Genomic DNA, 14614 nt, shown 5'->3' with positions numbered 1-14614 from the left:
AATGTGACGCCCATCCACAAGAAGGGTCAGAAGGAGGATCCAGGGAACTACGGGCTTGTCAGTCTGACCTTGGTGCCAGGAAAGGTTATGGAACAGATCATCTTGAGTGTCATTATGCAGCACATACAGGACAACCAGATCAGGCCCAACCAGCACCGATTTAGGAAAGGCAGGTCCTGCTTGAGTAACTTGATCTCCTTCTATGACCATGAGACCCACCTAGTGGATGAGGAAAAGGCTGTGGATGCTGTCTACCTGGGCTTCAGTAAAGACTTTGTCTTAGATGACATTCTGAGCCTACCTTTAAAGGTTTGCACAATATGCATTAAACCAGAAATATTTAAAATAATCACTTATGAATGAGGAATTGAGTGTTACATGTTATAAAGTGCTCTTTTCTTAATGTCTAAGGGAAGGTGCTCCAAAGTACTTCAGGTTATACCAAGAAGAAGCTAGGTTTGCCACTAATTCTGTTCATGAATAGCTCTGCTTTTTATGTCTTTTCCCAATTGTGTATTACGGTTACGATTGGACTGTGAGCAGTAGCAGAACTTCAGAGAAAAAAAATAACATTTCTGGAGTTTTTTTAGTAGAGACTGTTAGAAAACTGGGTGTGACAAATGTGACTTAAAAAGAAATCTGAAGAGCAGAAAGTGCGTATGGACTTTGTGTGTATGATATGTTTACCAATTTAAGCGTTTTTGTTCAGTGTTTACTTTAGACAAAAGCATATTTTTTGAAAGTAGGAACCTGAAGGGTTTTCTGGATGCTTTGTATGAAAAAAAATACATAAGGAAAGGTTTGAATGGAGATGTAACCTCTGTTAATAGTCCCATTTATGTAGTGGTGGAGAAAAAAAAAACTGTTGAGTACATAACTCTAGAAATAGAAAGCAGTAAATTTTGAGGTAAATAAAGTTCAAAAATAATTCCTCTGAAATTAATTTTGCTAATCGATTAGACAATTTTGAGAACAGGTAACAAACCTAAAATGCTAAAATTACATTAATTTTGATAGTGCAAACCGACCAATGTAACCAAAATACCCAGAAATTTCTCTACCACTTGGTTTGCCAAGAAACTCATCTTTCAGGTGCTTTTTCTATTGATGGAATTCCATTGACCTCAAATGGGACTTTCCACTGTGATGGACATCTTTGTACAGCTTCTTTTGCAAAAGGAAACCTCTGTGAATGCCAGAGGGAGTGCAGAGGATGAGTGCATTTGGTTTTTTGGATCATCCTTTGTTGTTGTATCAGTGACAAACTGAAGCTGATTTTATGCTCTGCAATTTGTTCTAGGTAGTTTTGAGTGTCAGAACTTAGGAATACATATGTTTGACAAATAATGAAGCAATGCAGTGTAAATATGTAAATGCAGTGCGGCTGCTGTTTTCTAATTTTTTATCTTGCTAAAAATATATTCAGTCATGGCTCTTTGCTCTTGCACATTAACTTTATAAGCCACTGATATCTCCAGCAAGATGTACTAGACAAATGGAGATAAAAACAAAACAAAAATATTGCAGTAGGGAATAGTAAAAAATTTGCAGCTAAGTTTGGAATGTTTTAATGTATTAATTCTGAGAAACATATTGCTGGTGCTTTTGCAACTGCTTACAATAAATACAGGTTTTCCAGGCAATGTCTAGCCAAGGTTGCTATTTTCCTGGAGGATGCTTTTATGTAAATAGAGATTCTAAATATTTGATATAGATTTGTTAGGGAGACATTCAGTGATATCCGACTAATAAAGAAGGGTATCTAAAGCACACAGCTGCTGTTTTCTTTGTACTGAGAAGCTAAGTGCTAGGCGCTCTACAAGAAGTGTAGCAAGCTCAGTTCTGAAGAAAGAAGAAAATGTGTATAATATTGCACTGAAATCAGGTAAGCTGTTTAACATGATTAAAATCTGATCGGCACAATCCCTGGAATAACTGGATAATAGGATATTATTCTGCTACCAGAATGACTGAAAACATTGATCCTTTCCACTGAAATGGAAAAGCCTTCAGACTGTAGATCAGCCTTAAACTACTACTGTACCTTTTCTTATGAATGCCAAAATTTTTTTCCCATTCCAAATTAAACTTTTAAAAAAAAAAAAAGTTTGATTTATGGATTTGTCCTGATCTCAGGAGTGTCCTCTTTCCTCTTTAATGACATTCTTTTCAAGAAGACCACTAATGGTCATTGTACATCCTGTGCTCCTCTGCAGAGCACCCTGAGAGTAGGTTCGTAATAGCAGGGCTGACTCTCTCTTCTCAAGTACATTCACTTTAAAGCTCTGATAATTGCTTATGGAATTCCCAGTGGGATAGGTCCTATTTACTTTACCTTGCAGGTTTTTTATAGTTACAAGTGTAGATGTAAGTCTTCAGTTTAAGTCTTCTTAAAGGCTGTGGCTATTAAGAAAATTTAGTAAGTGACAGGAGCAATTCTTACAGGCTCTGTAAGAATAAGAAGCTACTCTTAAGATTTTGGATTTCACTCCGAAAAACCCTCTGTTAAGCTTCGATGGATTCTGTAGTCCTTGATAGATTTTTCTTTTTAAGGCTCATGGCAGAATCATATCAGCTTAGAAGTGCAGCATAGATGCTCCTTATCCTTTCTTCTTGCCAGAAATCCATAAATTTCACATATTTCTTGACCAAGCTGTAGATGTGAAGTGTATATCCAGAGTTTCTCTGTCAAGGCTATTGAGGTAACCTGGGAAAATTGTAGCTATTGCATGGATTTGTTAACTGAGAGACTTTGCAGTTTTAAATTTAGAATTAAAGTGGACAGATGTGATGAGGATGAGGACTGATTAATGCTTAATTTGTTAACTCATTCTCAGTATAGTCTCCATGAAATTTCAAGAAGTGGTGACTGAAAAAACTTCTTCTCTTTTGGAATACATGTTTCTGGTAGGACTAAGGCTGTATCCGTCCTCCAAAACCAAGTTGTTTTGATATAGCTGAGAAGACTTAATTGATATGAGTTACATTCCATGAGTAAATAAATGTAAAGGCTAATTCGTCTACTGACTCCTTAGCAGTTGGCTTATCTCTTAGGAACAATTGAATGTGGTGGGTCTTATATTTCGACATCTGCTGCACAGTGGAATTGCAGATTATTTTGTCTTTTTTTTTTTTTTTAATCTGTATGGAAGTCCATTTACTCTTCTTTCAGTGCAGAATGTGCATGACATTCTTTGAAAAGGTGAGCCTGGGGTGTAGCAATATTGTACTTGTTATAATGGCCTGCTGACGTGGATATTTTCAGAAAAATACACTTACACTAAATTTTAAAAATAGAAAAGGAAATAGTAGGCAAAATTAAGAGAATAATTTAATTCTTTAGAAAAATTGGCATAGCACCAGTTGCAAGTTGCTGTTCCTTTTTGATTGGTAGTTCACAATCTTTTCAGTAATAGAACTATGTAAGAGCAAATAATTGGATGACTGTAAAATTCAGAGATCTCTGTAATTATTTAAAGACATTGTTATTTTAAGGATAACAGGCATTCTATAATTTGTAATCTGAACCTACTTTATATTTCTTAGTTATTACTGATAATCCTTATTTGTAATATAATGAACCAGATTTTGGCTTCTTAAAGGCAACCCATAAATATTGATTTATGCATCCCTATATATTTTTGTGGAGAATGATTGAATGAGTTTATATGTGAGGAAAGTAAAATGTGTAAGTAACAGCTAACTTGTCCTTCATTCTGGACAAAGTCTTTCTAACTTGAATGCATCTTTTTCTAAACTTAAAATATGTATTTTAGAAGTTTGTTTGTTTCAGAAGTTTGTTTAATTTAAAGAAAATTACATAGAGTAGAGAGGGTGATTGTCCTTCTCTGTGCTGCTGCAGCCTCACCTCGAGTCCTATGTGAAATTTTAGGCATCACAGTATAAGAAAGATATAAAGCTATTAGAAAGCATCCAAAGGAAGGCTACAAAGATAATGAAGAGTCTAGAGGGGAAGCCATACGAGAAGCAGCTGATGTCACTTGATTTGTTCAGCCTGGAGAAGAGAAGACTGAGGGGAGACTTCACAGCAGTCTACAGCTTCCTAGTGATGGGAAGCAGGGGGCAGGCACTGATCTCTTTTCTGTGGTGACCAGTGACAGGACCCAAGGAAATGGCATGAAGCTGTGTCAGGGGAGGTTTAGAATAGATATTAGGAAAAAGTTCTTCACCCAGAGTGTGGTCAGGCACTGGAACAGGCTCCCCAGGAAAGTGGTCACAGCATCAACCCTGACAGAGTTCAAGAAGCATTTGGACAATGCTCTCAGGTACATGATGTGATTCTTGGAGCTGTCCTGTGTAGGGTTGAGAGTTGGACTTTTGATGATCCTTGCGGGTCCTTGCTAACCCAGGATATCCTATGATTCCGTTCAGAAGGACCCCAACAGTTTGGAGAGATGGGCAGAGAAGAACTGTCCAAAGTTCAACAAAGTCAAATGCAGTATCCTTCAATTGGGGAAGAATTGACCCCATGTACAAGTACAGACTGGGGGCTGATCTGCTGCAAAGCAGCTCTGTGGAGAAGGACCTGGGGATCCTGGTATATAACAAACTGTCCATGAGCCAGCAGTGTGCCCTTGTGGCCAAGAAGTCCAGTGCTGCATTAGGAAGTGCATTGCCAGCAGGTCGAGGGAGGTGATCCTGCCCCTTTGACTCAGCCCTGGTGTGGCTGTATCTGGAGTGATGTGTCTAGTTCTGGGCTCCTCAGTATAAGAGAGACATGAAGCTCCTGGAGCAGGTCCAGTGAAGGGCAACAAAGATGATCAAAGGACTGGGGCATCTCTCAGAGAGGTTTGGGTCTGTTGAGCCTCAAGTAGAGATGTCTGAGGGGACCTCATCTATGTATCTAAGTATCTGAAGGGAAGGCTCTTCTTGGTGATGCTAAGCAATAAGACAAAATGCAATGGTCAGAAAATGGTGCATAGAAAGTTCCACCTGAATACGAGGAAGAACTTCTTTATTGTGCGGGTGACCACACACTGGGATGGAGCCCAGAGAGGTTGTGGAGTCTCCCTCACTGAAGATACTCAAGTGTCTGGACACAATCCTGCGCAATGTGCTCTTGGATGACCCTGCTTGATCAGGGAGGTTGGACCAAATGATCCACTGTGGTCCCTTCCAACCTTACCCATTCTGTGATTCGATGATTTATTGAAGGCATAAATTTAAAATACTTGTGTAAAAATTGTTAAAATAAGTGGCAAAAAGTTGGCAAGGTACATAGTAAACTTAAATGGGAAATGCTTTGTGCTATTGAATTTGATTATGTCAGACTGATTAAGCAATATGTTCTTTTTCTTTTCTCTTGCAGCCTGTGCTTTCCGTTACAATGGGCTCTCCTTTGTCTACCTCATCTACCTCCTGCTCATTCCTCTGTTTTCAGAACCCACAAAAACAACGATGCAAGGTAAGGTGTTCATTGCTCCATTCTTCAGAATCTATCATGGGCAGAGTGCATGCAAAAGCCTTGGTGTAGTACAAGGTGAAGTCCTAAACATTTTCCCTTCATTAAGTGATCTAACTTGTAATAAATACTGTAAATTTCCTTACAGTGTAGTTTTACAATATGCTGGTTTTGGTGCTGAAGGACTTACAACCACGATACATTCTCACCCCAAAGTGTATCAGGACTGTCTGATAGTGCTAATAGGAGTTCCTTTTTATGGCATTATTTCACCTAGAATATTGACATGGTCTGCATGAAAAATGAGCTTTCTGAACCCTCCTGAAACCATCCCTCCTTTTTATAATGCCTCCTTTTTAAAAGCCCTCTTAAGGTGCTCAAAGGCTGCAATGAGGTCTTCCTGGAGCCTTCTCTTCTCCAGGAAGAGAACAACCCTAATTTTCTCAGCCTGTCTTCATAGGATAGGTGTTCTGATCACCTTCATGGTCCTCCTCTGGACCCTGTCTAACAGGTCCATGTCTTTCCTGTGCTAAGGACCAGGTAAGAGCTGGATGCAGCACTCCATGTGGGGTATCACCATAGTGGAGTAGAGGGGCAGAATCGCCTCCCTTGACCTGCTTGCCACAATGCATTTGATGCAGCCCAGGATGCAATTGGTTTTGTAGGCTGCAAGCACACACTGTTGCTTCATGTCCAGCTTTTCATCTGTAAGAACCTCCAGGTACTTCTTGGCAGGGCTGCTCTCAAGGAGTTCCTCTTCCAGTCTGTGTTCATGTGTGGGATTGCCCTAACCCAGGTGCAGCATCTTGCACTTGTACCTCATGATGTTCTCTTAGGCCCACTTCTCAAGCTTGTCCAGGTCCCACTGGATGACACTTCTTCCTCCTGTTGTGTCAACTGCACCGCTCAGCTTGGTGTCATCTGCAAACTTGCTGAGGGTGAACTCGATCTCACTGTGTTACTGTATGAAGATATTGAAGAGCACTGGTCCCAAAACAGAGCCTTGAGGGACACTACTCGCCACCTGGACATAGAGCTATTGATCGCAACTCTCTGGCTGCATCCATCCAGCCAATTCCCTATCCACTGAATAGTCCATTCATCAAATCCATGTCTCTCTAATTTGGAGATAGGATGTCATGTCGGACCATACAAAAGTCTAGGTAGATGACATCTATTGGTCTGTTGTCAACTGCTGCCATCACCCATCATAGAAGGCCACCTTGACACCTAAGGTAATGGAAAAGAAGTGCGGAAAATTGTACAAGGGTACTATTATTAAATAGGATAAAGGTTATAAATAAATAAAAGTTTTTCAGAAATTGCTTGTAGTGAGATAGATCTTAATTATTCCTTAATAATATTTATTGGGAGTCTTCATGAATTGCAGTTGAAGTATCTTGACAGAGCTATAAAACAAGGCAAGGAATCAGATGAGAATTAGGATGCTTTTGAGATCTGGTCTGTTAGCTATAGGATTCAAATCTCTCACCCCTTGGTGAAGAAACTGTCTTCACAAAGTATTATTGTACGGAAGTGGTAAAGGCTGGATTAGCATTTGTATTTTATGCCTTATTTCCTACACTCTACTTCCCCAACCATTTTTCATGCAGTTTCTACCAGTCACTCTAAACTAATTCACTGTCTTTTGGCAAGGATCCATACCAATTGAGTGGGCTTAGTTTACGTTGATTGTGTAAGTATCTAGTGGAACCAGGAAAAACAGACCTGAAAAATAAATAAAGTAAGCATAAAAGGTGGGAAATCCCACTCTAAGTAAGGCTGTCTGTCATTTTTATAGGGGTAAGTTACAAAGACAGTGTAAGAATGGAACATCAGTCCAACTGTGAGGTTAAGTTTCTCTTAAAAGTGCTGAACATAGTTGAGAGAGAAGCACTCACTGGGAATTTGCTTGCAGCTTCTCAGATACTATGCAATTACCCTGTTGGTTTTGTGTGTTCTACTTTTGCTGCCCTTTCTGTGCGTGCCAGGAGAAGTGATTGACAGGATAAACAGAACTATTTTCTAGATGCCAAGAGTGACAATGGCGAGACATCCTAATTATCTTCTTTTAGAGTCTAAAAAAGTCTATTTGATTTAAGTCTAATTCCTGTGTGATTTGATAGTCATCTAGTTTGCATCACTGATGGCAGCAATTTTTCATCAGAGGAAAATGTTTTCTTAGGACTTTGGGTAGTTTCCCCATGTTGTGTGTCATATTGCATTACACTTCGCCTGAATATCATGTTATGATGTGTCTGTGAGAATTAATTTCTTACATAAATTCAGTATTTCTGAGTGTAAACATTTTGCCACTGTCACCTGTTTTAATTGTGTGTGTGTGTGTAGGTGTATCTTTCTAGAAAGTGTTGAGGGATTTCTTTTTTTTAATGTCCAGAGAATGGAGAAGAAAGGGGAAATCTTTAACTATTTTAGCTAAAACGAGCCAAACCACCAGTAAAACAGAGTCAAAAGTTTAGTGAAACAAAGTTTATTTAAAAAAACCCCAAACAACAAAACTCAATATGTTTATATATTTTACTTGTATTCCCCCCCCTTTAATTTCTGTCACTCAAATAGTATTTTTGAATCTTCTATTCTCTTTCTGTTTTATTCAAGCTGTTGTTTTTTTTTTTCCTGAAATCTTACTTCTTTCAATTAAGTCTTTTTATTCTTTTGAGTTTTCTGGTCTCCTTCCACTAAACTTCTCTTTCCTTGTCATCTCCTGACTCACTCAACTCCTCAGTCACAATCTCTGACCAACATTCCTCTCTCTTGAACTTTCATCTGTTTTTTTCAGTTTACCACCTTGCACTTTCCAGTTACTGAACTTATGAAACTTCTCTCCAGCAGGCTATAGAATTAGAAATTAATCTGGAATGGATGATGTCAGTCTAGATTAATTTAAATTTGGTCAGAAACTTAAAAAGCTTAGAAACATCGGGGAAAATTATTATACTCATTGAAATAGTTCAGATGGTGTTTAAAGCTTAATGAGTAATTTTTTTTGCTTTTTTCCCCCCTTAAATATTTAATCTTCTTAAAAAGTGTAATTACTAAGATAAAGTACTATTAATCCTTAAACATGGGATATAAAGCATTGTCTGTGTCTTTGCCTATGTGCCATATGTTCGTTTTAAGACAATTTTAACTGACAGGTAAAAAATCAACGTCTTTTGAAGTCTAGGAAACATCTTCAGTTAGAACAGAAATACTGAGTTATTTAAAATGTAGCTGAATATGTTGTTTGCAGAAATGCTGCTAAGCTGTCCATGAAGCTGGCTGAACAAGGAAAAATATATTCCAGAGCTTTTATGTGCAGACAAAAACTCTCTTGTTCATCTCTATTATTTATAATCCTTGAAATCAGAGATTACAAATCTGATTAAACAGCAAAATATGCTACTCTGCATGAAAGAACTGTGAAAAAAGCATGAATTGCAAATAACATTTCTGGTCTACGGGAGTAATTTAAAACTTGACTGGGCCAATTTTCCAAGGGTTGCTAATGGGAACTGCTTTTGAGGCATATACCTCTTTGCATGTGTTGTGAAGCCATGTGATCTTAGCATTTTTCTATATGAATTATCTCTAAAATCAGTAACCTAGTTCTCCAGATATGACAAATATGCAGTGAACTGTGCAATAGGTTTCTGGCTTCTTTGATTGTGACACTGTTATATTAGTGATGGTTTCTGCTTTGTGTCTAACTTTTACTGTAATTATGTCCCCATCCTTAATAAAGGCTTGCGCATGATGTTTTTCTAGAAATACTAAAACATAGATTTGTCCTGTCAATGGTTCATCCAACAGTACTGAATAACTGTTTTATGTGCCTTTTTTCTTTTTCTCTAACAGATGTGAACTTACATTTAGTTAATTTTGACTTTACTGTGTTTAATTTTATAATTTCTGACTAATAAAACTGTAGCCAGTAACAATGCATGTAAAAAAAAAAAAGAGGGGGTAATCAGTTAATTTCACATATGGACTAGATTTTTCTGAGTCTGCTTATGTTAATGGCAAAAAGAATGGGATTGCTTCTGAGTTAAGATATACCATGACAAAACTTGTACCTCTGTTGAAAAAAATGAACTTGGCACAGCACTCAGATCAGTAAAAATGATGTTTTAAAAATGTGTAGATTGATAAAATGAGGATCAATAATCCAAATAATTGTTAATTGAGCATTATTTTGAGTTTGGTTGAAACCATGGTAAATAGAAGAGTGGAATTTGTTTTTCAGGTATTAAAGGGCTTGTGATTTGCAATAATCTACATAGAATTGCAAGATGCAGAGGGTTACACTAACAAATTTGGATCACCAAATATAGCTGAAGAGTTTTCAGGGGAGTATTGATCCAAGTGAATTTGGTAAAAAAATTATACAAATATTATTTTGGCTTTCCTATGCAAGCAATATTTCTGTGTACATTAATCCGTTCTATAATGCATTTCTTTTACTAGCAATCTTTTTACACTCAGCTGCACTCACTTCCAGGAGTTTCACGCTAAATTTAAGCATCTGACTTTGGATATCTAATTCAGATGTTCAAGATAAAAAATTGGGTAAACCTATATATTTACTGAATAGAAGTAGGATTCTCATGATAGTGCTCAGAGTTGACCATTTAAGCCTCCACTGAGTCCAAAAATATTACATTAGAAACATAATTTTAGACCTCATCTACACTGTGAGGTATTAAGACTTCTGAACAAAAAAAGGAGCTTAAGTGAGTATTTTTGTGTGGTACTCATGAAAGAGGAAAAAGATGGTTAACCTCTTAATTGTAAAATCTTGCACTGAAATATTCATGGTTGAGAGGTTACAGTAAAAAAAAAAAGTATTTTCTATATTACTGAATCTTCTGCTCTGATAAAGATTCAGTTTTAGCTTTTCAAAATTTCCTGAGTGTTGCTTCAGAATGAACTGCTACCCAAGATTTATATGTAGAAATCACTTGAAAATAACTTAAAAAACACAAACCAAGCGAACCAAATCACTGATTTTGAGAGTTTAACAGAATTCCTCTCCTTCATTAGTCCTGTTTAAAACCATCTTAGGGGTGGCAAGTGTCTTGCTTAAGCTGTATAAAAAAATTGAATGTTATATTTAAAAATATAACATCCTAATGTGTAGACTAACAGATACATTGGAGTAGTCCTTCATGCCTGCTATTATGAACTGCTGATATTTGCAATATTACATCTTTCTCTGTTTCAAAGCTGTGAAAAAGATTCTTAACATTTTTGATCTTTTCCATTTAAGCTAGCTATAATAATTTTCACCACCCAACAATGTTATTACTAGGATTTGATGAAAAACACAAATCATGTAGCTAATTTGGGGCTTTTAAACACCCTGTTTTTCTTAAATTATATGCATAAATAGTGAGTTGGTAGGTTGGAAATACAGATCTTGATTTTGGAAAGACTTGTTTTCATGGTTTCTTATGAAATGAATTAAAAACTCCTCCAAGTAAGGGAAAGTGATCTCTCAAGAAACATTGCACTGAGAGTGTTGGGTACACGAATATTGTACCTGTCTTAAGTTGTTGTGTATGATAAAAAAATACCTGTGCCTTTCTTACTGCCTTGTAATGCTGTTCCCAGATGGGATATTCCACTCTGAGAATGTAGAGTCCAGTTTCTGGGCTGTTTTACTTTTTGGCTTCCAGAGAACAATTTGTAAGCAGGGATTCACGGTAGGTGGTTGATTAGATGAGGTGCCACTCATTTTCATTTTTCTGTATTATATGAGTGCTGGCAATGTTTTTGGACCTGGGCATGGCAGAAACTCAGCAGTATGTTTATTGAAGACTTGCAAACAAAGCCAACAGAGCTGTGGCAAGAATGCAGAAGTCATGAGGAGAAAATTATTTTAACTTGCAATTAAGTAATTGATAGAGGCTTTTTTTTTTTGGTACAGTTATCAACTGTATGGCTCTTTAGAAAGATTCAAATATAAAGAAGGGTAGTGTTTCTCGGTACAGAGGACAAAAATTCTTCAGAGGGTTTTGAAATCAGGTCTTTGCAATTAGACTGGAGTGGGTTTTTTGGTGTGGATTTTTTTTTTGGATGGTAGTGGAAATCCTAAATTATATGGGGGAAAAAAAACCTTTTTAAGGAGGGTTGGTGCTATTACAAACCATTTTAATAGTAGAAATGAGCAAATTTATAGCTGCAGTAGATTTTGTATTACTGAATTTATTTTAAAGCAATATTTCTCTTTATGTATTGAATAACTTTTGTTTTGAGGGAAAAAATCAGTTTTGGTTTGATCTGAAAGTGATTTCTTTAGTTACTTTAATGTTTTAAGTTGATCCCAAGCCTATCCCCTGCCCTGGTGACAGTTAGCTTTAGACTGAATTTGTCATAGTTTAATTAACGTTGTTTAATTTAACTCTAGCAGTGACTACAGAACTAGAGCCAAAACAAAGCTTCCTTTTTATCCCAAGGTACAGGTAAATGCAAATTTATTTCATGGAGAAGTAATTTAGAGGCAAAGATAAGGAATTTTTTTCTTGGCAGTAACTTTGAAAACTTCCTTATTGCCCCCCCCCCATTCATTAAGCTATATGCAACACATAAATAGTAAAAATTTTACATTTTGTGGCTTGTGAGGATTACTTTTCTAGCTGTTCTTTGTATTCTTCTTTTTTAAAATAATTAAAAATTAGTCAAGTTTCTTCCTTTCCAGGAAGTACGTACAAAATAAAACTTTTAATATTGTTATATTTGGAAGGTGAAAGTGCAGAAATAGAAATCTAATCTAGAAACAGTATAGTAGTAGGAGTTTGCTATGAGCTAGCAGTCCCCCTATTTAACATCAATAAAGTGTCAGAAGAAATTTCTGCCATGAGCTGGAGTGAGACAAGGGCAGGAAGTGTGCTTTAGACCCAGCTGTGAAGTAGAGCACTGACAAGAGTGTTTTCCTGAGTATTCTCACATCCTCAGATTTGGGATCTGACGTGGGCTTGCTGTGCTTGTGAGAGGATTTTAAACTCAGAATGAACCTTGTGGCATGTTTTTAAATTGAATTAAATAATGAAATTATGAAAATGCATTTTAGAAAATCATATAAAAATAGCATCTTTGACTGTAGAATATGATTGAATATGTGTCATGTAGTCTTACAATCCTAATACTGATTAGATAGGCCACAGATGGAAAGAGGGTGTTGTTGATAATGCCAGTGAGCCAAATTTTAAGAATCTGTTCTCTTCTTCTTGAAGAATAAATTTCTGAGTTAAATTGCTTTTTTTTTTTTTTTTTTTTTTTTTAGAGTGTTTCATACGTAAATGATTGAGAAGTCTTAGGGTCCTTTTTGTTGTTCTTAGGGATTTTTTTTGTTTGTTGGCATAATTTTTTAATTTTATGTGCATTATTTGTTTGCATTTCAGAATCCACATTTGGAATACACCTCTGAGTGCAGAGGAGTCCTGATGTCAAGGGCTTGTAATGGAAATTAATTGTTGGTTGTAATTGTTGGTTGTATAGGTTTTTTTCTTTTTTGGAGATGTATTGGAAGCAGGCTCAGCTTTTAGACATTGACAAAGGAGATAGTTTCCTTGAGCACCCTTCTGCTCTCTGCTGTAGCTGTGACAGTGCTTTGGAGAGCCAGGCTGGCTGCTAGGAGTGCAATAGTGTGAGAGATCCAACACTCACCTCCTTTCTGCTGCTCACCCTGCACAGCACAGCAGTGAGCATGACCTTCCATCCAAGTCACGCCCTTTCTCCCGCCCTGTTTTCCCTGCAGCAGGGATAGATCAGTCCTTGGTGTAGCAAAGTCTCGTTGTGATGATTCTCAGATCGAGCTCTGTCAGAAGCTGTTTGATGTAGATATAAAAGGGACTTGAATGTTTACAGTGCTGTGGCTTCTTAGCTCTGTAAATCAGTAAGCAGACTGTAGAGAAATTGGAGGCATATTATTAAATCTACATCTACAGTAGAGTAATTTAGAAGTCAAAATTACATTTCAGGAAGGAGGTAAGAGGTTGATAAGATCTGACCGGATTCAGATAATACTAGAGGAGAAAATCAACACGCAATTGTTATGTTCTACTACAAATCAGAGGATGAATGATCCTAATAACCATACAACCAACTCTTTCCCTAAGGTAAACAACTTCTTTAACAATTACTGACTTGTGAAGAACCAGTGTTATTTTAAAATTGGGTTTGGAGAGACTAAGGACGTCAGAGAGAGTTAGTCATCACTATTCTTGTGATCCAAAATTAACAAAAAAAAAATCTTTAATGTTTTCTTAACCTGAAGTGCAACATAAGCTTAAGGAAGCTGGATAGTGACTGAAGAGCCTCAAGCATTTGGATGTGGTGACATTTCCTAGTTAAAAACGCAACAATCTTTCTACAACTCCCATCTTAAGCACTGGTGGCTTTTAGGGGTGAACTCCAGACCTAACTTGCTAACTAACAACTCCCACAAATAAAATTAAGAATAAACAGAGAGTTTGCAAGGAATGAGCAGAAGGGGAATTATCTTAAGAGGTCAGAAAGTGTTTAGATGAAATAGAATTTGCTAGAAGTCAAGCATAGTTAAACTCTGCAAAGGAAACTGAAACAAGGAATAAAAATGTGTTTATCCATATAAATATAAAGTAATAAAGAGCATGGCAGGTAATAGGGATGAAGTAGGAATTAAATATCATCTGTGTATGCCCCAGATTTTAGAGACAGGACTGTGTGCTTCAGTTTTGAATCAGGACAATACTGTTAAACACAGAGACAAAGGCTAAAGTGCCTGCTGGGAAGGAGGTTGGAAAAAGAAAAACTATTGTATGTGAGGAAGAAGTAAGACCCAAATAGTTTAAATGCTAAAGTTTTAAAGACTGTCTCCCTCCTAAAAGTGAGTTTGATACCCTAGCTTGAAGAATGAAAATAGTAGCTCAAACACAGAAAAAAAAGGGGGAAATGCTCTTGCATATGTAGTCCTGTGAACTTGTATTTTTCAAATTTTGGAATATATTTGTAAGAGGAGAGTAAATAAATATCATGAGGCAACTGGAAAAAGAAAGAATTAAATGAAAATATCTGTTCGAAAATGAGGTTATGCTAAACAACCTAGATAATACTTTGATAAGGTCAATTCAGACTGAGTCCTGATAAGGACTGTGTGGTGACTCAAACAAAGAAGGATGCTAATGTACACAAGTAAGAAAGAAGCAGTAC

General features: G+C 36.9%; 1 protein-coding gene across 1 annotated transcript in view; it reads left to right on the top strand.

Annotated features, from left to right (window-relative positions):
- PIEZO2 (piezo type mechanosensitive ion channel component 2) overlaps nucleotides 1–14614 on the top strand; it is a 296094-nt gene that overhangs the window by 45380 nt on the left and 236100 nt on the right. The window contains exon 3 of the mRNA XM_029959391.1: nucleotides 5330–5425. Within this exon, the coding sequence (XP_029815251.1) occupies nucleotides 5330–5425 (96 nt within the window). The remainder of the gene's footprint in view (nucleotides 1–5329; nucleotides 5426–14614) is intronic.

This window comes from Manacus vitellinus, unplaced genomic scaffold, assembly GCF_001715985.3.
Source record: "Manacus vitellinus isolate BGI_N305 unplaced genomic scaffold, ASM171598v3 scaffold_1_pilon, whole genome shotgun sequence".
Lineage (NCBI taxonomy): Eukaryota > Metazoa > Chordata > Aves > Passeriformes > Pipridae > Manacus > Manacus vitellinus.
This window is presented reverse-complemented; position numbering and strand designations above follow the sequence as displayed.